The sequence below is a fragment of the Carcharhinus amblyrhynchos genome, chromosome 15 (genome assembly GCF_965287045.1).
Source record: "Carcharhinus amblyrhynchos chromosome 15, sCarAmb.v2.hapA, whole genome shotgun sequence".
Classification (NCBI taxonomy): domain Eukaryota; kingdom Metazoa; phylum Chordata; class Chondrichthyes; order Carcharhiniformes; family Carcharhinidae; genus Carcharhinus; species Carcharhinus amblyrhynchos.
Genome location: NC_137338.1, coordinates 67,926,570 through 67,950,033, shown reverse-complemented (window position 1 = coordinate 67,950,033; position 23,464 = coordinate 67,926,570). Strand labels below are relative to the sequence as shown.

At 43.1% G+C, this 23,464-nt stretch overlaps 1 protein-coding gene across 2 annotated transcripts in view; it reads right to left on the bottom strand.

The window, feature by feature from the left end:
- Positions 1-8,613: 8,613 nt before the first annotated feature.
- LOC145353397 (acyl-coenzyme A thioesterase 9, mitochondrial-like) overlaps positions 8,614-23,464 on the bottom strand; it is a 78,784-nt gene continuing 63,933 nt past the window's right edge. For both annotated transcript variants that reach the window (XM_080204132.1, XM_080204134.1), the window contains 2 exons: positions 18,514-18,664; positions 8,614-14,907 (listed from right to left, as the gene is read on the bottom strand). In XM_080204132.1, coding sequence (XP_080060258.1) covers positions 14,849-14,907; positions 18,514-18,664 — 210 coding nt within the window. In that variant the 3' untranslated portion in view covers positions 8,614-14,848. The remainder of the gene's footprint in view (positions 14,908-18,513; positions 18,665-23,464) is intronic.

The window sequence follows — 23,464 nt, the reverse complement described above, 5'->3', positions numbered from 1 at the left end:
CCCCTCCTCCCTCCTCCTCCCTCCCTTCTCCTCCCTCCCTCCTCCTCCCTCCCTCCCCTCCCCTCCTCCCCTCTCCTCCCTCCCTCCCCTCCTCCCTCCCTCCCCTCCTCCCCCTCCTCCCTCCCTCTCCTCCTGCTCCTGCTCCCTTCCTCCCTCCCTACTCCCTCCCCTCCTCCTCTCTCCCCTCCTTCCTCCTCCTCCCTCCCTCTCCTCCTGCTCCCTTCCTCCCTCCCCTCCCCCTCCCTTCCTCCCCACCTCCCCCCTCCTCCCTCCCTCCCCCCCTCTCCCCCCCTCTCCTCCCGCTCCCTTCCTCCCTCCCTACTCCCTCCTCCTCCCTCCCCTCCCCCTCCCTTCCTCCCCTCCTCCCCCTCTCCCCCCCTCTCCTCCCGCTCCCTCTCCTCCCGCTCCCTCCCTCCCTCCCTCATTGGCCCAACACTAACTAAGGCCACCATGAGATTTTGCAAGCCCAGGCAAGTCATGGGGGTTACAGATAATGTGACATGAATCCAAGATCCCAAATTGACGCCATCCTCCTGTGTGCAAAAATTGGCTATCAGTCTCTGCTCAGCCACTGCGCTGTCATGAAGGCCACCTTGCAAAACCCCACTAACTGTCCTGTTTGGAGGCAATACACATCTCTTTAACCTGTGCTTAATGCTCTCTCCACTCACCTTGTCTGTACCTTTAAGACTTGATTATCTGTAAAAAGACTTGCATTCCAACCATTATTTTGTAAATTGACTTTGTGTCTTTATATGCCCTGTTTGTCAACAGAACTCCCACTTACCTGACGCAGGAGCGGTGCTCCAAACACTAGTGGCTTTTGGACTTTAACCTGGTGTTATGAGATTTCTTACTCCATGTTATTCCCATGCCTGTTTCTCTTCCTCTAACAACTGTTTCTATATCTGTTTCCCATCTATGTATATGACTTCTCTAGCTTGTGCTGCTGCCACAATTGGTGTTTGGATTTTTTCCAAATTCTGTTGTAACAGGTTTTTAGCTGCCTTATCTGCTATATTGTTTCCCTTCTGGGTTGGTAAAGAAATCCTCTTATGGGCCTTTACTTTATTCCTGCAGCTCCCAAGGGACTGAGAGCTGCCTGAAGTAAATTCCTGATTAGATGTTCTTGCTGGATATGGCCCAGCTAGATCTTACAGATCTCCTTGTTCCCCAAGCTGTCATGGACTATGCCAAAGACATATCATAAGAACGTAAGAAATAGGAGCAGGAGTAGGCCATCTGGCCCTTCGAGCCTGCCCCGCCATTCAATAAGATCATGGCTGATCTGTCGTGGCTCAGTTCCACTTTCCGACCCTCTCCCCATAACCCTTAATCCCCTCTCTTATCAAAAACCCATCAACCCGCTTCTTGAAAATATTTAGCGAGGCAGCCTCCCCCACTTCAACGGGTAGAGAATTCCAGAGATTCACCACCCTTTGAGTGAAGAAGTTCCTCCTCAACTCCGTTCTAAAACGCCCCCCCTTTAATCTTGAGGCTGTGCCCCCTAGTCCTACTGTCTTTTTTGAGTGGGAAGAGTCTCTCCACCTCTATCCTATCCATCCCATTCATCATCTTATACGTCTCAATGAGATCTCCCCTCATTCTTCTAAACTCCAACGAGTACAAGCCTAGTTTATTCAGCCTCTCCTCATAGCTCAACCCCCTCAACTCCGGTATCAGCCTAGTAAACCGCCTCTGCACTCCCTCCAAGGCCAAAATATCTTTGCGCAGGTGCGGCGCCCAAAACTGCACACAGTACTCCAGCTGCGGCCTCACCAATGCCCTATACAGCTGCAGCAAGACCTCCCTACTTTTATATTCAATCCCCTTCGCTATGAAGGCCAGCATCCCATTCGCCTTCCTGACCACCTGCTGCACCTGCAGGCTGGGTTTTTGCGACTCATGCACAAGGACCCCGAGGTCCCTCTGCACCGTCGCCTGCTGCAGTTTTTCGCCCCGTAAGTAATAGTCCTTCCTACCATTCTTCCTACCAAAGTGGACCACCTCGCACTTGCCAACATTAAATTCCATTTGCCATTTCCTGGCCCATTCGCCCAGCCTATCTAGATCCTTCTGCAGACTCTCCACACCCTCCGCACAATTTGCCGTTCCCCCAATCTTGGTGTCATCCGCAAATTTCGACACCCTACACTCGGTTCCCTCTTCCAGATCAGCTATATAAATGGTAAAAAGCTGAGGCCCCAGCACCGACCCCTGGGGCACTCCACTAGTCACCAACCGCCAATCCGAATAGCACCCGTTGACCCCCACTCTCTGCCTCCTATTTGACAACCAATCCTCTATCCACACTAACACCCTACCCCCAACTCCATGTCCCCTGACCTTCTGCAATAACCTCTTATGAGGTACTTTGTCAAACGCCTTCTGAAAATCCAGAAAGACCACATCCACCGGCTCTCCTCTATCAACCGCCCTAGACACATCCTCATAGAACTCTAGTAAATTTGTCAGACACGACTTCCCTTTAATGAAACCGTGCTGCGTCTGCTCTATCAAGCAATTGCCTTCAAGATGCCTCGCAATTTCCTCCTTAATGACGGATTCTAACATTTTACCTACCACAGACGTTAAACTAACCAGCCTATAATTCCCCACCTTTTGCCTGGCACCCTTCTTAAACAACGGCGTAACATTAGCCGTTTTCCAATGTTCCGGCACTTCCCCAGAATCCAGCGACGTCTGGAAAATAACCACCAATGCATCCACTATAACCTCCGCCATTTCTTTCAGAACCCTCGGATGTATTCCATCCGGTCCTGGGGACTTGTCCACAATCAGCCCCTCCAGTCTGTCGAGCACCGCCGCTCTAGTAACAGTAATGTCACGAAGACCCTCCAGTCCTACCACCTTTCCATCGCTAACACCCGACAAATTATTCACGTCCTCCTCCGTGAAGACAGAAACAAAAAAGTTATTCAATACCTTAGCCATATCCCCATCCCCTACCACTAGGTCCCCTTTATATCACCTGTCACTTGTTTTCCTTTACCCCCATACTGAAGCATTGGTCAAAGTTAACAGCTCTGCTACTTGTGCTGTTATTATTCCCTGGGATTTGCTCTGTTCCTTCATCATTCACCACTGCCCAAGCCATGCAGGATTGTCCATTGTTATACTTTCTGGCTCCATCCAGATACAAATTAATAATTAATTTAGAAGGTTCACTAGGTTGATACCGGAGATGAGGGGGGTTAACCTACGAGGAGAGATTGAATAGACTGGGTCTGTACTCCTTGGAGTTTAGAAGGCTGAGGGAGGATCTTATAGAGACATATAAGATAATGAAGGGGCTAGATAGAGAGATTCTTCCTGCTTAGAAAGTATAGCAGAACTAGAGGACGCAGCCTCAAAATAAGGGGGTGGGGGAGGCAGTTTAGACCAGAGTTGAGGAGGAACTTATTCACTCAAAGGGTGATCAGTCTCTGGAATTCTCTGCCCATTGAAATGGCAGAGGCTACCTCACTGAATATATTTAAGTCACGGTTAGATAGGTTTCTGATAGACAAGGGAATTAAGGGTTATGGGGAGAAAGTGAGAAAGTGGAACTGATCCACTTCAGATCAGCCATGATCTTGTTGAATGGCGGGGCAGGCTCGAAGGGCTAGATGGCCTACTCCCGCTCCTATTTCTTATGTTCTTATATCACTCCCTCCCAAGTGAGTGGTTCCTTTGCTAACCCTTTGCTTGCTGCTTTTGTCACTTCTACTATATATTCATGCTCTATTCCTTGCACTGTTAGCCATCCTGCAGGATTTCCTCTTACGTATATACTGATCTCTACATGTTTGTTTCCAGGCAAAATATTTGCCTCTCATTTTGAACATCTCCCATCAGAAACTCTTTTTAACCTCCCTGCTTCTAAAAGCTGAAAGATCATGTGTGGGCTGTAGAGAATTATTTTTCCCATTAAAGTAAGTAGCTTGGTCACTCTCTTGGCCCAGGAGGCACATGCTAGAGCCCTTACTAATCAAAGCATTCCCCTGGATTCTGGGTTACTGGAGCTTGCACTCCATCACTCTCCTAACAAAAATATGAAATAGCTTGTTAAGATCTGGTGGACCCAGGGCTGGGGATCTTGTCATGGCTTGTTATAAATATGAAAAGGCTTGTGCCTCTATATCTCCCCATACTACTTCCTCCCTTAAATCAGGTTCTGTAAAGGTTTGGCAAGTACAGCCTTCACAAAGTTCCTGCAATAATTAAAAGGCTCCAATATTTGTCTTACCCCTTCCTGATGAGAAGTTTTTGCACATAAAATATAGCCTTCTTCCGATCCTCTGGAATTTCTTCTTTCCTTGCTGACTTCTACAACATAATAACACCTTTGAAACAGAAATCCAACCTTTCAATTTGATTCTGGGCAGTAACTTATTTTGGTCGCTCATTCATCTTCTTAAATAACATCATTTGTGAAAAATTATCCCAAGCTGAGAAAATAGTGTGAACTTTCAACTGTCCATTAGTGTTTATTTTATCTCTTTTTAAAAGATTGTTCCTTCATCCATAGCTATGACCTAAATTGTGTTTTACTTTTAGATTCCTCTAAATATCTCTTTGTATCACCATTATTGTTTTCAGTATTCACCAAATAAATCCCACCGTTAAACCTGTCCTACTCTGTTTACTATCATCTTTTCCATAATGTTTCTTTTATTACCCTGTTCACTTCCCACATCTCATCTGTACCTCATTTCCCTGTTCCTTTCCTTTAAGTGTTCATTTATTCCACTGGATCATTTCTCTCACCTCTTATTACTAATCTACCAATCATTAAACTCACATTCCCATCCTACCTTATGTAACTCATCACTAAATGCCTGAATGCTCGCTCTGCCCTCTGCTATGTTTTGAGTTAAGCTCATGATTTTACTATTTGAAAGCTACCACAAAATCTTAAAACACAATGGGACAGAATGGGTTAACTCTCTACTGCCGGACTGCAGCCTGTTTGACTCTCTCTCTGTCTCTTCTGTGTGTCTCTCTCTCTCTCTCTCTCTATAAACCCCTTGAATTCCGCTCTAAGCCTACCTCGGGCTCTCACCACTCTCCTGCCTGCCCCTCATTGGGGGACTTTCCACTTTTTTATTTTTAACAGTCCTTAGTACAAACTTACCATTGTGCCAACTTTTGTTGGAGTCTTGTCACCTGATGTGGTGCAGTTCCCTCTCTTTTTGAAAGCTTGTCACCCAATGGTGCTGCTCCCTCCTTTTCTAAAATCTTATCATCAGATGGTACAGCTCCCCACAGGCGTGGCTCTCTCTTTGGCTGTGCTCCTGCACTGATTTAGTGTCTTTCTCACCCCCAGTCCTCTATTAAAAGTACCCCAAATTCCTCATGTCCTTTCCGGCTCTCGGTAACACTATACTCCACAATTCCTTACAGTTAATGGCTCCTCTAACTAATTGGGGTGGTCAATATAAAAATATACTTACCACACCGCTCCCCCCACCGCCCCCCCCCCCTTTGAAGTCCTGTCCTGCTGTCTGAAGCCAGTGACATCACTATGCTTTACAGCGCCAAATTGTAGACAGGGGCTTCCTCTCAAAGCTTTGTATCGCTACTAAAACTAACACAAAGACTTAAATTTCAGTGTACTGACATTGAAGATGTGACTTTGTTTAACCAAACGATCGAATGGGAGAATGATATGAGGAAGCCCTACACTCAAGGTATAGAATTTGGGTAGTTGGATATCAGTCTGAAGGCAGTTATACATTCTCAAAATCATAAACAAAGAACAATACAGCACAGGAAACAGGCCCTTCAGCCCACCAAGCCTGCGCCATTCATTGGGCCAACTAGCCCATTCATTTGTATCCCTCCATTCCCAGTCCGCTCATGTGACTAGCCAGATAAGTCTTAAACGATCCCACAATGTCCTCCTCCACCATCTTTCCAGTGGGCATTATCCAGTAAACACTATTACAGATCACTCAATAATCATCCTGTCATTAACTCCAGTCAGTAACAACATGCATCATGATTAATGGGATTTCATTTGTTATTAAACTTTGGACTCCTTATACACCTACAACTATGTGGCCAAATTCCCCTCCAATTTGATTTTCAAGTTTGCTGACAACACCACTGTAGTGGGTTGGATCTTAAACAATGCTGAGACAGAGTACAGGAATGAGATAGAGGATGTGATGAACTGGTGCAGCAACAATAATCTTTCCTTCAATATCAACAAAATGAAGGAAATTATCATTGACGTCAGGAAGCGTGGTGGAAAACATGCCGCTATTTATATCAATGGGGACGAAGTAGAAAGGGTCGAGAGCTTCAAGCTTTTAAGCGTCCAGCTCACCAACAACCTGTCCTGATTCCCCCATGTCTACACTATAGTTGAGAAAGCTCATCAATGCCTCTATTTTCTCAGAAGACTAAGGAAATTTGGTATGTCAGCTACAACTCTCACCAACTTTTACAGATGCACCATTGAAATATCCTTTCTGGTTGTATCACAGCTTGGCATGGCTCGTGTTCAGCCCAAGACTGCAAGAAACTACAAAATGTTGTGAACATAACCCAATCCATCAGACAAACCAGCCTCCCATACATTGAGTCAGTCTACACTTCCCGCTACTCGGCAAAGCTACCAGTACAATGAAGGATTCCACGCACCCCGGCCATTCTCTCTTCTACCTTCCTTCGGCAAAAAAGATACAAAAGTCTGCGGTCACATACCAATTGACTCAAGAACAGCATCTCCCCTGCTGCTGTCAGACATTTGACTGGACTTACCTCGCATTAAGGTGATCTTTCTCTACACCCTAGCTATGACTGTAACACTATATTCTGCACTCTCTCATTTCCTTGTCCATGAACAGTATGCTTTGTCTGTATAATGCGCAAGAAACAATACTTTTCACTGTATTAATACGTGGCAATAATAAATCAAATAACGGTCATCACCCAGCAATATGGGACCCTGGACAGTGAAATGGAAGAATGATTTCCACTGAATTGAACCCATGTGATTCTCATCTGACCCTGAGAAATTCTTCATGTCTGCTCACCAGCTGCATTATCTCTTGGAGTTCTATGACCCTATTCATAAGGCTAGCATTGATAGCCATCTTGCTCCTGACCACTGCTGATAGCATTACAGCTTCCAGTGAACCTACTGTTCCTTCCCTCTCTCTGTATTTTGTCATTTACTGAAGTTTCACAAAATGTAACCATACACACACATCTTGTAAATTCAAAATACATGTTTTAAATGAGAAATATTTGTTAATTATGCAGAGCTGTCTTCTATGGCAACAGCCCAGGCTGGCTTATGTTCTCATAGTCCAAGATCATTAATTCTAAAGTTAGCATTGTGTTAGTGTTCCTAAATCAATGGTTAGGTATTGCCTTGTAGCTACTTCAGACCACTTCCTGGCAACTGAGTGGTTGAACTAGAATATTTACAATCTCAGTATGAGCTTTGAACCTTGCATGTGCACTGTCTCTACTACCTACTTCAATCTCCAACATTGCTTGACTCCGTCTCCATCTCAGCTCATCTGCTGCTGAAACCCACATTCATGCTTTTATCATCTCCAGACGTGATTGTTCCTGGCCAGCCTCCCACATTCTACCCTCTGTAAACTTGAAGCATTCAAAAATCTGCTGCTAGAGTTCTAGTTTGCACCTATCCTATTCACACATCACTGTTTGCTGACATATTTATCTTCAAATCCCTTCACGGTCTGGCCCTTCTCTACCTCTGTAATCTCCAACCATCAATTGTAATCACATTGATGACCATGCTGCTTGCTTTAAGCAACCGTTCAGACAGTGGACGTGGTTTAGGAATGATCTAAAGGTCAATCGTCCCTACCCACCCTTAGGATTCACTTATGACTGAACAAAACGGAGATTTTTTGGCATTGCACCAAATACAGAGACACTTTGTTAACTCAACTTAGCTAGAGGGAGCGTGCTATACCTCATCTGTCCAACCCATCAAGTTCCCGCTGCCTTGCATGAGGTAAAGTCTACAGGTTACACATTGGTTCAAAGGGTTGAAAGAGCTGGTGAACCCAGAGTTTATGCAAGTCATCTTCAATTCCAAGTGACTGCCTAAGAAGACGTTATAAATACAAGTTGCTCATTGAATGCTCAGTAGGTTCTCTAACTCCCTGACTTACCCAACCCAAATACGTCAGTCCATACAAATCAACATAACTAAAGAATTAAGACTATTACAGTAGGCAAGAAATGAGTCAAATTATCTAATGAACCTGGTACCTTGTTGAATGGTTCAGAAGCTTATATCGTATTATTACAAAGAACAACTCAGCACGGGAAACAGGCCCTTCGGTCCAACGAGCCCGCGCCGCCGCATCTTCATACACCTACTGTGCCCTGTGTGTATGTGAGTGGAACCCCTAATGTAGCCAGATTCAGGGGAGAATAGTGTCAATTTAGTACACCAATCAGCCTAAGAGCACATCTTTGGGGTGCGGGAGGAAACCGGAGCGCTCGGAGGAAACCCACGCAAACACAGGTAGAATGCGCAAACTCCCACAGACACAGGCCCAAATCCATGTATCTGCACAGCTAGCAGTGATAGTCACTGAGCTGTTGTGGTGCCCGCCACATTTCCTGTTATTTTTAGATTTCAGGCCTTATGAAGTTGCTGGTGGATCGTGAGCCAGCTGTCAAAATCAAAGATTTGGAATCTGACCAAACTACTGACCAAATTTTTGGTTGGCAGGAATATGGAATTTGAAAAAAATCCTTAGATTGTGCAACTTTGAGCTCTCCAAAAACATGATCCTTTAACTGGGAGACCGATTTTGCATTTGGCATGTTGAAATCAGCTCAGCCCGAGTGGTTCTAAATCATAACAAGTGCTCAAATTGATAGTTGGAATAAGAATAACCAATGTAGATCAATCATTGCTGCTGTTTGGAAGTTTGTTCTGTGTGACATGGTGAACAAGGATTACATGAGATTATAATAGTTATTTGACATCGATTATCAAATAACTTTATAGTCTTAGTAAAAAAGCAAACTCAAGAATTACAAGAAAAAGTTTTAAACAGTTCAATACAACAACTGACCCATAAAAAGAACAGATTTTATATACATCATTTTTCCCACGCTTGAAAAATGCCTTTATTCATGCAACTTTCATATACAAAAGATAAATCAGCCCTTCTCTGACATACAGAAATTATTATATTCTTTCCATCTTAACTAAAGTAAACTAATTCATGCTTTGGATAAAATGTGCATAATTTAAGATTATGTTTTCATCTCTTAATATGATGGTGACACAGAATTATGAAAATACGAAATAAAAATACATTTTCTTGTCTGTTCAGCAGGGTAAGAAAAAAGAGAATGCAAGCCTGTAAAGGGGTTCCAAGATCTGGTACTTATACAGGCTGTGTAAATGTTATCATTCCCTCCAACGTCTATTCTGTCCTGACCTTGAAGAGCATTTTCTATTATAATAGCGTCTCCAGATGTCTCAATTCAGAATTCCAATTTAGTGTTTTATGGGATGTTTTGCAACCATTAAGTTTTAAGTGTCCAAAGCTATTTGACAGCAGTGTTTTATTCTACCAATTTTAGTAGATTCAAACCCAAATTCCAGAGATGAAAAGACAGTCCATCTTTATTTTTCACATAAATGTGAATTCAGGGCTGCACAGTAAAATAATTTGTAAAAATCTAACAAAGTCTGAAAACTTTTCTAATTCATTCAGGAGCTGCACAAAAGCAACTAAAAAAAAGGACGGTGATGATTCTGTAAGGAAATTGGTAAGTTTTGACTGAAGAGCAAAAATGTTTTAATGGCACAGAGGTGTGTGGACTAGTGTGCAGGGCAGGAGAGAGAGCTTTAAACTAAATCACATCAGTTTGAGTAGAGATGAGAAATAAAGATAAGTTACCTGTGGTGCACAGTCCCTCTAGCAGTGACCACAAGGCAAGGTATACAGGAAGAAATGGAGGCTTATGAGAAAAATAGGGTGATTATCATGGATAATTTTAATCTCCATATAGATTGCATGAATCAGATTGGCAAAGGTAGTCTGGATGATGAATTGTTTCCTGGTTTCTTACAGCAGCACGTTCGAGCACCAGAGTGTAGGCCAGTAATGTACAAAGGAACATGATCAACGAATGACCTAATTGTGAAAGCATCGCGAAGTAGCAGTGATCATAACATGATTGAATTTCACATTCAGTTTGAAGGAGAGAAAAATGGATCGAAGACTAGTTTTAAACTTAACCGAGGCCAATTATGAGGGCACGAAGACAGGATTGGCTAAAGCGAACTGAGTAATTAGGTTATGGGAAAGCTCAGTAGAGATGCAGAGAAATTTAAGGGGATATTTCGTAACACCTAGAAAAGATACATTCTAGTGAGAAAAAAATAGGAACAGATGTAACATCGGGAAGGGTAAGGGTATTTAGTTCAGTTGGGCAGCATGGTTGACCAAAGAGCCTGTTCCTTGCTGTAACTTTCTTTATTCTTCTTGTTCTAACTAAAAGTTAAAAAAAATACAATTCTGCAAAGATGATTGGCAGGTCAGAAGATTGGACAGCACAGAAAAAACATTAAAGAATATACAGGGTACAAATAACATCCTAGAAATAAGACAAATCAGGAGCTAAAAGGAAAGAATTTAAAACAATTATAATCATTAGGGATAGGTCCCATCAGGTTGGAAAATGATAAATCTGATCCTGCTACTCAAGAAAGGAGGGAGACAGAAAGCAGAAAACTACTGAGTAGTTAACACCCATCATAGGTTTGTCCATTATTAAGGGGGTTATAACACAACATTTAGAAAATCTCAGTCCAATCAGGCAGAATCTACATGGTTTTTGTGAAACAGAAGCCATATTTGACTAATTTATTGGAATTTGTTGAGGAAGTAACAAGCAACATTGATAAAAAGGAACCTGTGGATGTGCTATACAAAAATTTCCAAAAGACATTTAACACCATAGATTACTATGGAAATTAAGAGCTCATGGTGTAGGCGGCAATGATGGCGGCTGAGGGGCAACCTGATATAGAGGTTTACAAGATTATACGTGGCATGGACACAGTGAATAGTCAGATGCTGTTTTCTAGGGTAGAAAAGTCAAGTGCTAGGGGACATAGGTTTAAGGTGCATGGGTAGGAGTTTAGAGATGTATGAGGGAAGTTTTTTTTTACAGAGGGTGATGAATGTCTAGAACGCGCTGACCAGGGAGGTGGTGGGAGCAGGTACAATAACGGCATTTTAAGGGGCATCCAAATGAATACATAAATATGATGGGAGTGGAAGGATATGGACTCTGTAAGAGCATATGGTTTTAGTTTAGGCAGGCATCATGAATGGCACAAGCTTGGAGAGCCGAAGGGCCTGTTCCTGTGCTGTACTGTTCTTTGTTCTTTATAATATATTGGCATAGATAGACAATTGGTTAGCTAACAGGAAATAGAGAACAGAGATAAATGGGTTATTTTCAGGTTGGAGTACCACAGGGATCAATTCTGGGGCCTCAACCATTTACAATTTATATCAATGAAACAACCTTATGTATGGTCGTTAAGTTTGTTAATAACAAAAAGATAGGTAGAGAAATAAACTGTGAAGACGATATAAAGAGTGTGCAAAGTGTTAAGTTGAGTAGAAAGAAAAATTGAAAGATGGGGTATAATGCAAGAAAAAGTGAACTTGTACACTTTGCAGGAAGAATAGAAAAGCAGTATTTTGTTTAAATGGAGAGAGATTACGGAATCATGAGGTACAAAGCGATCTGAATGCCCTCATGCATGAATCAGGAAAAATAGTACACAGGTACAGCACGTGATTAGGAAAGCAAATGAAATGTTATTGTTTATTGCAAAGAGAATGGAATATAAAAATAGGGAGGTTTTTGCTACAATTGTACAGGGCATGGGTAAGACCACATTTGGAGTACAGTTTTGGTCTCCTTATTTAAGGAGGGATGTTGATAAAGGAAAGTTTATTTATTAGTCACAAGTATGGCTTACATTAACACTGCAATGAAGTTACTGTGAAATTCCCCGAGTCGCCACAGTTTGGGTCAATGCACCTAACCAGCACGTTTTTCAGAATATGGGAGGAAATCGGAGTACCTAGAGGAAACCCATGCAAACACAGGGAGAACGTGCAAACTCCACACAGATAGTGACCCTAGCCATGAATCAAACTTGGATCCCTGGCACTGTGAGGCAGCAGTGCTAAATGTTGTGCTACTGTGCCGCCCCTATGTTGGAAGCAGTTCGGAGAAGGTTCACTCAACTGATACATGGATGGGGGAGGTTATCTTGTGAGAAAAGGTTGGAAAGACTCCAAGGACTAAATGGCTTACCCTTCCTCCAAATTCATCTAATCCAGCCTAAATTAAATTAAACTCAAAGTTTACAGTGATTCCCTTTAGCTGAATATTTACCACACAATGGCTTTGACAGGGTCATCTAGACTCGAAACGTTAGCTCTTTTCTGTCCTTGCAGAAGCTCATGATGTGGAGATGCTGGCGTTGGACTGGGGTAAACACAGTAAGAAGTCTTACAACACCAGGTTAAAGTCCAACAGATTTATTTGGTAGCAAACACCACTAGCTTTTGGGGCTTTGCCCCTTGATCAGGCGAGTGGGGAGTTCTGATCACAAACAGAGCGTATAAAGGCAAACCCTCTGTTTACAGAATACTGATTAGAATGCAAGTCTTTACTGCTAATCGAGTCTTAAAGGTGCAGACAATGTGATTGGAGATATCATTAAGCGTAGGTTAAAGAGACGTGTATTGTCTCCAGACAGGACAGTAAGTGGGATGTTGCAAGCTGAGTCAAGTCATGGGGGTTACAAAATTGTGTGACATGAACCCAAGATTGCAGATGCTGCCAGACCTGCTGAGATTTTCCAGCATTTTGTCTTTTGATCTACAACACAATATTCTGCATTTTACACAGAGAAGGTTAAAATCATTGTGGGTACCATAGGCAGTTGTTCAAACCATTAAGACATATAATCCTAACTCTTTTGTTCAGCAATACTTTAACACCAGAGCTAATTCATTTTAAACAGGTTCCTGTGACACCCTATAAATATAAACTGACATACACACTGCAGACTTTTCTTCCCCCAAGACATCAACGCGTAGTTAACTAAAAATTAGTGCAAATATATTTGGATATAGATATAGACGAGTAAAAAATAAACCCCACCATGGTTCAGTTCCTATGCATGAATTTGCTTTGACTAAACAGAAACCTACTTGTATCAAAGCCCTGAAGAGGAGTCAGACAACTTTCACTCTGTTTCTCTCCACAGATGCTGCTGAGATTTTTCAGCACTTTCTGTTTACTTGTAACAAATACAGTTTTAATGCAGTGTTTCATTTTCAAAGGAAATATATAAAATAAACAATACCGTGACATTTTCCCCACATAGCAAGGCTTCCCTGACACCGAATACTGAAAACCACAAGTAACACATTGAAGCCTGGATATAAAAACACAGCTAAGGGTCTGAAAGGACTAAAGCAACACTGTAGCTGATAATGGTGGATGGACACCTAATGTGTTACCTGTGGTCCCCTATATGCTGCACTGATGTCTGTATTAAAACAAAAGAGGATTTTCGGACAAATGTCAGAATTAGATTATCAGGTGTTGTGATCACCAACAGTCAGTTCCACCCTTGAGGTTTTGTCATGGCATTCGCAATGTAGTTAAATACATGTTTCTCCTATATTGCATGCAATTAACAGAAACAACTTTTTAATCATTGTAGTACTATTAAAGTTAGTTGTTTGGAAGTACAGTACATGAGCATCGCTGGAAAAAAGCTTTGTCTTGCATTCATCAAGTCATTGTAATGCCTCTATCAATCACAGTCCATTAGGCATAAGTGGGTCAAGTTTGGATTGGCAAGATATGACAAATGGACTGTGACAGTGCTGGGACCTGAACCAATTTCAAATTACATCAATGATTTGGATGAAGCAACTGAATGTATGGTTGCTAAATTTGCTATTGACACGAAAGACAGGTAGGGAAGTAAATTATTGTTCCTTTTTGAGAATAGCCTAGTACTTCACGTCGTTAGTGTGTGCTTAAACTGGACCAGATGCTGGGCAACACGACAGCTCAGTGACTAGCACTGTTTGCTGTGCAGATACATGGATCTGGGCCAGTGTCTGAGGGAGTTTGCGCGTTCTCCCTGTGCTTGCGTGAGTTTTCTCCGGGTGCTCCGGTTTCCTCCCACACACCCAAGATGTGCTGTTAGGCTTATTGGTGTAACAAACTGTCCCTAAATTAGTCTTCCCTCAATGTGGAATGCCATAAGGACAGATAGGGTCATGGGTGGAGAGGGGACTCAATGTTAAAATGGCGGCGTGGGCTCGTTGGGCCAAAGGGCCTGTTTCCCGTGCTGTGTTGTTCTTTGTTCTTTGTCTTTATTCTTTCACATTCAGTGTTTTTGTAAATGTTGTGATAAGGTGGGTACAAAGTTATCTTTTAAAAAGCATTTAGACAGTTACATGGGTAAGACTGGTATGGAGGGATATGGGCCAAATATGGGCAATTGGGACTAGCTTACTATAAGCACGGACAAGTTGGGCCAAAGGGCCTGTTTCCATGGTGTAAACCTCTGTGACTGTTAGAGTGCAAAATGAAAAGCTTTGATGCGTCTGTTTTCCAGCAATACTCATATGTTATTAAAGTTAGTAAAGTAATATTGCAATTAAAAAAATCACTTTTTAAAATTGCCAAATCTGCAAGAACAAATATCATTAACAATTATCTGACATTGCAGAAGGATATTTTTTGTTTAATCGGCTGGGAGGTCAGCTTGTCAGACTTCACATTTGGAGGCATTAAAGTGTCGTTTCCCATCCAAGTAAAGCATAGATTCTGTAAGTAGAAACCAGATCATCAAACATCTTTTTAATAACATATGCTCAACATCTCCAATTCAGCAACATATCTTTGTAAAACAGGAAAGAAAGCAGCAGCCAGAGGAACTGTTTTGTCGATTGCAGGATGTCACGATTCTAATATCAGTCCTTTGATTATTTGTGAATGAACTCCCTCTCATTTCCTCCTCTGCTCAGCCAGTCCAATTGAGTGCAGTTGATGGGATTGATACTCAATGCTGTCCTAGACTAGACAATCTGATGTACATGAGAACAAGCCAGAGATAACTCTTCCGCTGTCAGTGAGGATGCTTCTGTCTTGTGTTCATCAGCTTCCAACAGGACCTTATGGTGGAATTCCTGAAGTTTGTATCTGTGCGCTGTGTGGTGGGCACAACCATGTGCAGGTTCTGGGCCAGAGGTGCACACATGTCACAGGTTTGCATGCTGGGGGGGGGGGGGGGGGGGGGTGTTTGCGGGGAGGGCGCGCACCTCAAACAGCTGCGCACTGCGGTGCGCACGCACAGCGTAAAGAGCACGCTCGTGCACACTCTGGCACGCAAAGAGCGCGCATGCGCAAAGAGTGTGAATGTGCGCATGCACCCATGCCAGGTGTGTGCTGGGTATGTGAGCGTGCATATGTTAGGTATAGAGGCACTCGGGTATTGGGTGTGCAATGGGATTAGTCAAAGAGTAGGTTTCATACACAAGCTTCAAGGACATGCTGTACCTTGGCCTATACCTGAGCTTCTCAGAAAGTCGCCCTTTACTGTCTAAAGTTGTGAAGTAAAAGTAAAGTTTATTGGTGTCATAAGTAGGCTTACATTAACACCACAATGAAGTTACTGTGTAAATCCCCTAGTCGCCACACTCCTGTTTGGGCACACTGAGGGACAATTTAGCATGGTCAATGCATCTAACCAGCAAATCTTTCAGACTGTGGGAGAAAACTGGTGTCAGCAGTGTCAGAGATTTGGGAACTGGACAAATACAAGCATTCAAGATATATTCAGTCAAATCAGAGGAATACGCAGCATGCTCCCGACTCACTCTACATGTTGACTCTAAAGTGGTCAGCAAACACAAAGTTCTTAAGGATGGGGAATAAATATTGTCTTGCCAGTTTCAACACCAACTAGAGAGCAGGAAAGTACTTTAATTATAATGACAATGAAATGACGATCATTTCTTGTTGCGATAACTCATCCATTAATGAAACACGCCTGACCTACTTCAGAACACCAACTGCAAATATTTTCATGTTTAATATTTCCTGCATAGTCTCTCACAACTAAATTGCACATTGATGTATGTGCGACATGGATTATACCCTGAAGTACAATCCCCTCCATTTACAGAGGGCATATTGCATTACTGGAATTTGCTTGTCAAATAGTGAGCATTAAGACCAAAAAGCTACGTAATCAACATAATTAACAGGAAAGTTACATCCAGAATCTTATCACTGAAGAGAATGCAGAGTTTGTATGTTCCTGTCAGGATTAAAGACAAAGTGAATAAGAATAAGGAACCTTGGTTCTCAAGGGATATTGGAACTCTGATGAAGAAGATATGACATGTATAGGCAACAGGGAGCAAATAAGATGCTTGAGGAGTATAAAAAGTGCAAGAAACTACTTAAGAAAGAAATCAGGAGGGCTAAAAGAAGACATGAGGTTGCTTTGGCAGTCAAGGTGAAGGATGATCCTAAGAGCTTCTACAGGTATATTAAGAGCAAAAGGATAGCAAGGGATAAAATTGGTCCTCTTGAAGATCAGAGTGGTCAGCTATGTATAGAACCAAAAGAAATGGGGGGAGATATTAAATGGGTTTTTTGCATCCGTATTTACTAAGAAAATTGGCATGGAGTCTATGGAAATAAGCAGACAAGTAGAGAGGTCATGGAACCTGTACAAATTAAAGGGGAGGAGGTGCTTGCTGTTTTGAGGCAAATCAGAGTAGATAAATCTTCAGCACCGGACAAGGTATTCCCTCAGACCTTGAAGGAGACTAGGGTAGAAATTGCAGGGGCTCTGGCAGATATATTTAAAATGTCAGTATCCGTGGGTGAGGTGCCGGATGATTGGAGGATAGCTCACGTTGTTGCGCTGTTTAAAAAAGGCTCAAAAAGTAATCTGGGAAATTATAGGCCAGTAAATTTGACATAAGTAGTAGGTAAATTTTTGGAAGGAGTACTAAGAGATAGGATCTACAAATATTTGGATGGACAGGGTCTTATTAGGGAGAGTCAACATGGCTTTGTGCATGGTAGGTCACGTTTAACCAATCTATTAGAGTTTTTCGAGGAGGTTACCAGGAAAATGAACGAAAGGAAGGCAGTGGATGTTGTCTACATGGACATCAGTAAGGCCTTTGACAAGGTCCCACATGGGAGAGTAGTTAGAAAGGTTCAGTCGCTAGGTATACATGGAGAGGTAGTAAATTGGATTAGACATTGGCTTCTTCCATTAAGCCAGAGAGTGGTAGTGGAGGATTGTTTCTCTGATTGGAGGCCTGTGACTAGTGGTATGCCACAGGGATCAGTGCTGGGTCCATTGTTGTTTGTCATTTATATCAATGATCTGGATGATAATGTGGTAAATTGGATCAGCAAATTTGCTGATGATACAAAGATTGGAGGTGTAGTGGACAGTGAGGAAGGTTTTGAAAGCTTGCAGAGGGATTTGGACCAGCTAGAAAAATGGGCTGAAAAATGACAGATGGAGTTTAATGCAGACAAGTGTGAGGTATTGCACTTTGGAAGGACAAACCAAGGTAGAACATACAAGGTAAATGGTAGGACACTGAAGAGTGCAGTAGAACAGAGGGATCTGAAAATACAGATACATAATTCCCTAAAAGTGGCATCACAGGTAGATAGGGTCATAAAGAGTGCTTTTGGTACATTGGCCTTTATAAATCAAAGTATTAGGTATAAGAGTTGGAATGTTATGGTGAGGTTGTAGAAGACATTGGTGAGGCTGAATTTAGAGCGTAGAGTGCAGTTTTGATCATCTAATTACAGGAAGGATATTAATAAGGTTGAAAGAGTGCAGAGAAGGTTTACAAGGATGTTGCCGGGACTTGAGAAACTGAGTTATAGAGAAAGGTTGAATAGGTTAGGACTTTATTTCCTGGAGCGTAGAAGAATGAGGGGAGATTTGATAGAGGTGTATAAAATTATGATGGGTATAGATACAGTGAATGCAAGCAGGCTTTTTCCACTGAGGCTAAGAGAAAGAACTAGAGGACATGAGTTAAGGGTGAAGGAGGAAAAGTTTAAAGGGAATATTAGCGGGGGCTTCTTCAGACAGGGTGATGGGAATGTGGAACGAGCTGCCAGATGAAGTGGTGAATGCAGGCTCACTTTTAACATTTAAGAAAAACTTGGACAGGTACAGGGATGAGAGGGGTGTGAAGGGATATGGTCCAGGTGCAGGTCAGTGGGACGAGGTAGAAAAATGGTTTGGCACAGCCAAGAAGGGCCAAAAGGCCTGTTTCTGCGCTATAGTGTTCTATGGTTCTAAATTGTAACTATTGTCAAGAGACAACTGAAGCTCTGCCTTGATCAGAAGCCTGGCTAAAATCAGAAATATATCATTACCTCCATAGGTCTTTGGGATAACCTGCTTCACCTCTTTCTCAGAGCCAAAGGTGAAATGAAAAACATTGGTGGTATTATGCTGGTTTGTGGCTGGGTCTACCACCTCACTGTGCACTCTGACCTGGATACGATTGCCCTCAGTGTAACATACCTATGGACAGAGGAAATGACATTATTAATGAAATACAAAACAGCTGATTCATCTTAATAGGCTTCAATGTCCTTAATAAATAACTTCTCAATGTTCTTGCTAATCACAAGGAGACAGCCTATAATAAGAAAATTGAAAACTAAGCAGGACGTGCAAGTTACCCGATTATGAAACGGATGCTTGGATATGATTATGAATGCATTGTACCACTGGAGAACCTTGCTGCCAGTCATCATTACCTACAGAGAGAGTGAAGTGATGCCAACCTGTCCATTCTGATTAACCTGAGCAATAGGCAGAATACATTTGTTAAGATTAGTCCTCCAACTTCTTTCATTCCTTCAGAATTTTCAATAACAAAATGTCTGAACAAACAGTAGCTCTCTTATTATTCACAGGTATTCTGGAGCATAAGCTCAGGACTGACTGTGTGAAAGATGCTACGTAGAATCCCAACAATGCAGAAGGAGACCATTTGGTCCACTGAATCTGCACCGACCACAATTCCACTCAGGCCCTAACCCTGTAACCCCGCATGTTTACCTTGCCTATACCCCTGTCACTAAAGGGCAATTTAGCATAGCCATCAACCTAACCCACATATCTGGAGTGTGGGAGGAACTGGAGGAAACCCACACAGACACAGGGGGAACGTGCAAACTCCACACAGATAGTGACCCAAGCCAGGAATCGAATGCAGGTACCTGACGCTGTGAAGCAGCAGTGCTAACTGCTGTGCCACCGTGCCGCTGTTTTACTTTCAATAAAACCTGTTGTGTGTTACTTTAAATCTCTGCGTGCAAACCACTATCCTCTCTTTCTGTTAAAACTCCTAACAGTTTGAACATTGCACAGATTTACCCAAGTTACAGTTTATGGTTTAATCTGTTTCACAGCTTCTTTCAAAGGTGATTAACTGGTCCCAATAATGCCTTACACTCAGGAAGAGACAATCATGAACTGCAGTTGAAGACCATTGTTTGTTCACTGGGGAAGGACCTTTAGTTTGATGTCAAGATTAACGATCCATTCAGCAGCTTCAGCTGATGCAGTGTGAATGGTTGTGATGCCACCAAAAATGGATCCCTCAGAGCAGGGGTTCAGTACATAGGTGATGGTGTGACTTGGACGGCCAGGTACAATTTGAGCTATTCCAAATGTTCCACTAATGGGGTAAGTGGCCACATTTTCTCTGGGCTGTCCTCGAGCGAGAGGTCATCCAGATTTTGCAGGGAAGTTGGAAGCCTGGGCCTTCGCCACTGGGGTCAGTTCCCAGGTTGTGGTTGGAGACATTTGCAGTGAACAAGGAGGTGCGTCACCGAGAGGTGGGGCTGTTGTCAGTTTGTAGGGTGTGGTGCAGTCTGGCACAAACAGTGGCATTTCAGGTGAGAGAATTGAAACATGGCCTGGCAATTTACAGTAAAAAGTCTGACACCACCAGGTTTTAGTCCACCTGACGAAGAGGGAGTCCCCTCGAAAGCTTGTGAGTTTACTATCAAATAAATCAGTTGGACTAAAACCTGGTGTTGTCAGACTTTCTACTGTGTTTACCCCAGTCCAACGCCAGCACATCCTCATCCTGGCAATTTACATCAAGGAAAGCTGCAGATGACCCCCGACTCCATCTCCAAAATAGGACAAGCTGACCATCACAAATATGTACAAACCATCAATGTGTTGTGGCCCAACATCATAATACAGCCTGCAGCACACCCAACCATCTATTCTGGCAACTTCAACAGCATAAACAGGAGTAACCTCAGCCACAACACTCTGCAGGAGAATGGCTGTCAGACTGGATCTCCCTCTGTGTATGACATAAAACTTGTACATGACACAGAGCCGCTCGGCACATTCCATGTGACCAGGCAGAAAGACTACTCACTTGATCTTTGCGTCCTGACCTACAATTGCAATGAGTGACCACTGATGTGGTGCTGATGAGTGCTGTCTATCATCCCTACCTACTCTCCCACTCCCAACAGCATACAACTCTCAACTTTCATTAGCCACAACTACCATACATAAACTCAAAGCCAAAACTACACTGGAATCTGTGGATCGGCACCTAGGATATTCACACCATTAACTGGATCCCTCCATCCTCCATCCTCCACCCCCACCCCCCAAAAAAAAAACTTTACTCAATTTCTCAAACTGGGAGACACCACATTTGTCTGAGGTCACGTACCAACCGACTCAAAAAGAGCTTCCCTGATGCCATCAGACTTTTGAATGGACCTACTTGCCATTAAGTTGATCTTTCCCTACACCCTAGCTATGACTGTAGCACTACATTCTACACTCTCTCATTTGTTCTCTATGGATGGTATGCTTTGTCTGTATAGCGTGCAAGAAACAATACTTTTCACTGTATACCAATACATGTGACAATAATAAATCAAATCAAAAATTAAAAGAACACAGGGATAATAAAGACCCCGATGTGGTAACGGCACTCTGAGTCCCTTGATGAAGGATGCCTCAAAGTGACAGCAAACAGCAGAGAGGATTGATAATAAGAAATAGAAACAGTGTAGGCCATTCAGCTTGTGATAATCCTGAGATAATCCAGGTCAGAAACTCCAAGGTATTTTATGAAGTCAGACTAGACCATAGGTTTTGCACTTTGAAGTTGGTGCAGGTAAGCATAAAGTGTTTCACTCTGGTGAAACGACTCAAGTGACCCACTAGGGAGCTTTTCTCAAACAAAGTTTATTTAAGAATGCAGTTAACATGTAAGGTACTTAGCAATAATTTTTACCAATTATAAACAAGATTTAAAAAAAACACGATATTCTATAAACCTTAACAGCTAAGAATGCTATCCTAACACAAACATTCTTACAGACTTGCCGCCTCATTCTAGCCTTATCTCAGAAAGTATGCTCATGTGATGCTGCATCTTGCAGCTTTGCAACACTGCTGAGAGTCAGCCCTTTGGATGGAGAATTGAAACTCTGACATTCCCTATCCTGGAACTCCCAGCACACCTCGAAATAGAGATAGAGCCACTGCTCGACTTTAGCTTCCAGCTAGCAAATCACCAACAGCAAAAATTTTTACTCCAGAGAGATAAGAAAGATTCTCCCGGTCTGCAATCCAAACAGCTTCAAACTAGCCAGCAGAATTTCCAATACCAGGGAAAGAGACACAAGCACTGTTTTCAGTCTGGAGTCCAAAAGCTTCTAACCAGCCAAACTGAAAGTAACTCTTGCATTTTCCATGTGGCATTTCCCAATCCATCCGTCAACAAGTGTGTGAAGGTCACGGATGCTGTGTATGTCTGGACTGACCAGTACATTAAATTTGACCTGGGTCAGGCTCAGCAGGAAGCCTGGGCTGCAGAATTCACAACCATCACGGGGATGCCAAATGTGCAGGGGCTATAGTGCACCCATGTCACCTTCAACGCTCCGGAGAAAGATCCTGAAAGATTCATGAACAGAAACGGCTTCCATTCCGTCAATGTGCAATTGGTGTGGGACCATCAGCTGAACATCATGCACGCCTGTGCCTGACACCCCTCCCGGCAGTGTGCGTGACAGTTTTATATTGAGGAGCTCCCGGAGATCTTTGAGGAGAGGTCCAGGATGCAGGGATGGCTCATGGGGCCATGGAGTACCTGCTTCGGACTTGGCTGATGACATCTGTGCGGAGGCCTGAGATTGAGGTGGAGGCCTTATTATAGTGTTCCACATTGTCACCCGGTCAAACATGGAGCGGTGCATAGGGCTCCTCAAAATGTGGTTCAGGGGCCTGGAACGCTCTGGCAGGGCCCTCCAATATAGCCATAGAGTCCTAAAGTTTACAGCATGTAAACAGGTCCTTCGGCCCAACCTGTCCATGCCGCCCTTTTTTTAAAACCTCTAAGCTAATCCCAATTGTCCGCATTTGGCCCATATCCGTAAATACGCATCATACCCACGTAACTATCTAAATGCTTTTTAAAAGATACAATTGTACCCATCTCTACTGCTACCTCTAGCAGCTTGTTCCAGACACTCACCTCCTCTGTGTGAAAAAATTGGCCCTCTGGACACTTTTGTATCTCTTCCCCTCTCACCTTAAACCTATGCCCTCTAGTTTTAGATTCCCCTACCTTTGGGAAAAGATATTGACTATTTATCTTCTCTATACCCCTCATTATAAGAACATAAGAACATAAGAACATAAGAAATAGGAGCAGGAGTAGGCCATCTAGCCCTTCGAGCCTGCCCCGCCATTCAATAAGATCATGGCTGATCTGTCTTGGCTCAGTTCCGCATTCCCGCCCTCTCCCCATAACCCTTAATCCCCTCTCTTATCAAAAACCCATCAACCCGCTTCTTAAAAATATTTAGCGAGGCAGCCTCCACCACTTCAACGGGCAGAGAATTCCAGAGATTCACCACCCTTTGAGTGAAGAAGTTCCTCCTCAACTCCGTTCTAAACCGCTCCCCCTTTATCTTGAGGCTGTGCCCCCTAGTCCTACTATCCTTTCTGAGCGGGAAGAGTCTCTCCACCTCTATCCAACGATCCCATTCATCATCTTATACGTCTCAATGAGATCTCCCCTCATTCTTCTAAACTCTAACGAGTACAAGCCTAATTTATTCAGCCTCTCCTCATAGCTCAACCCCCTCAACTCTGGCATCAGCCTAGTAAACCTCCTCTGCACTCCCTCCAAGGCCAAAATATCCTTGCGTAAGCACGGCGCCCAAAACTGCACACAGTACTCCAGCTGTGGCCTCACCAATGCCCTATACAGCCGCAGCAAGACCTCCCTACTTTTATATTCAATCCCCCTTGCGATGAAGG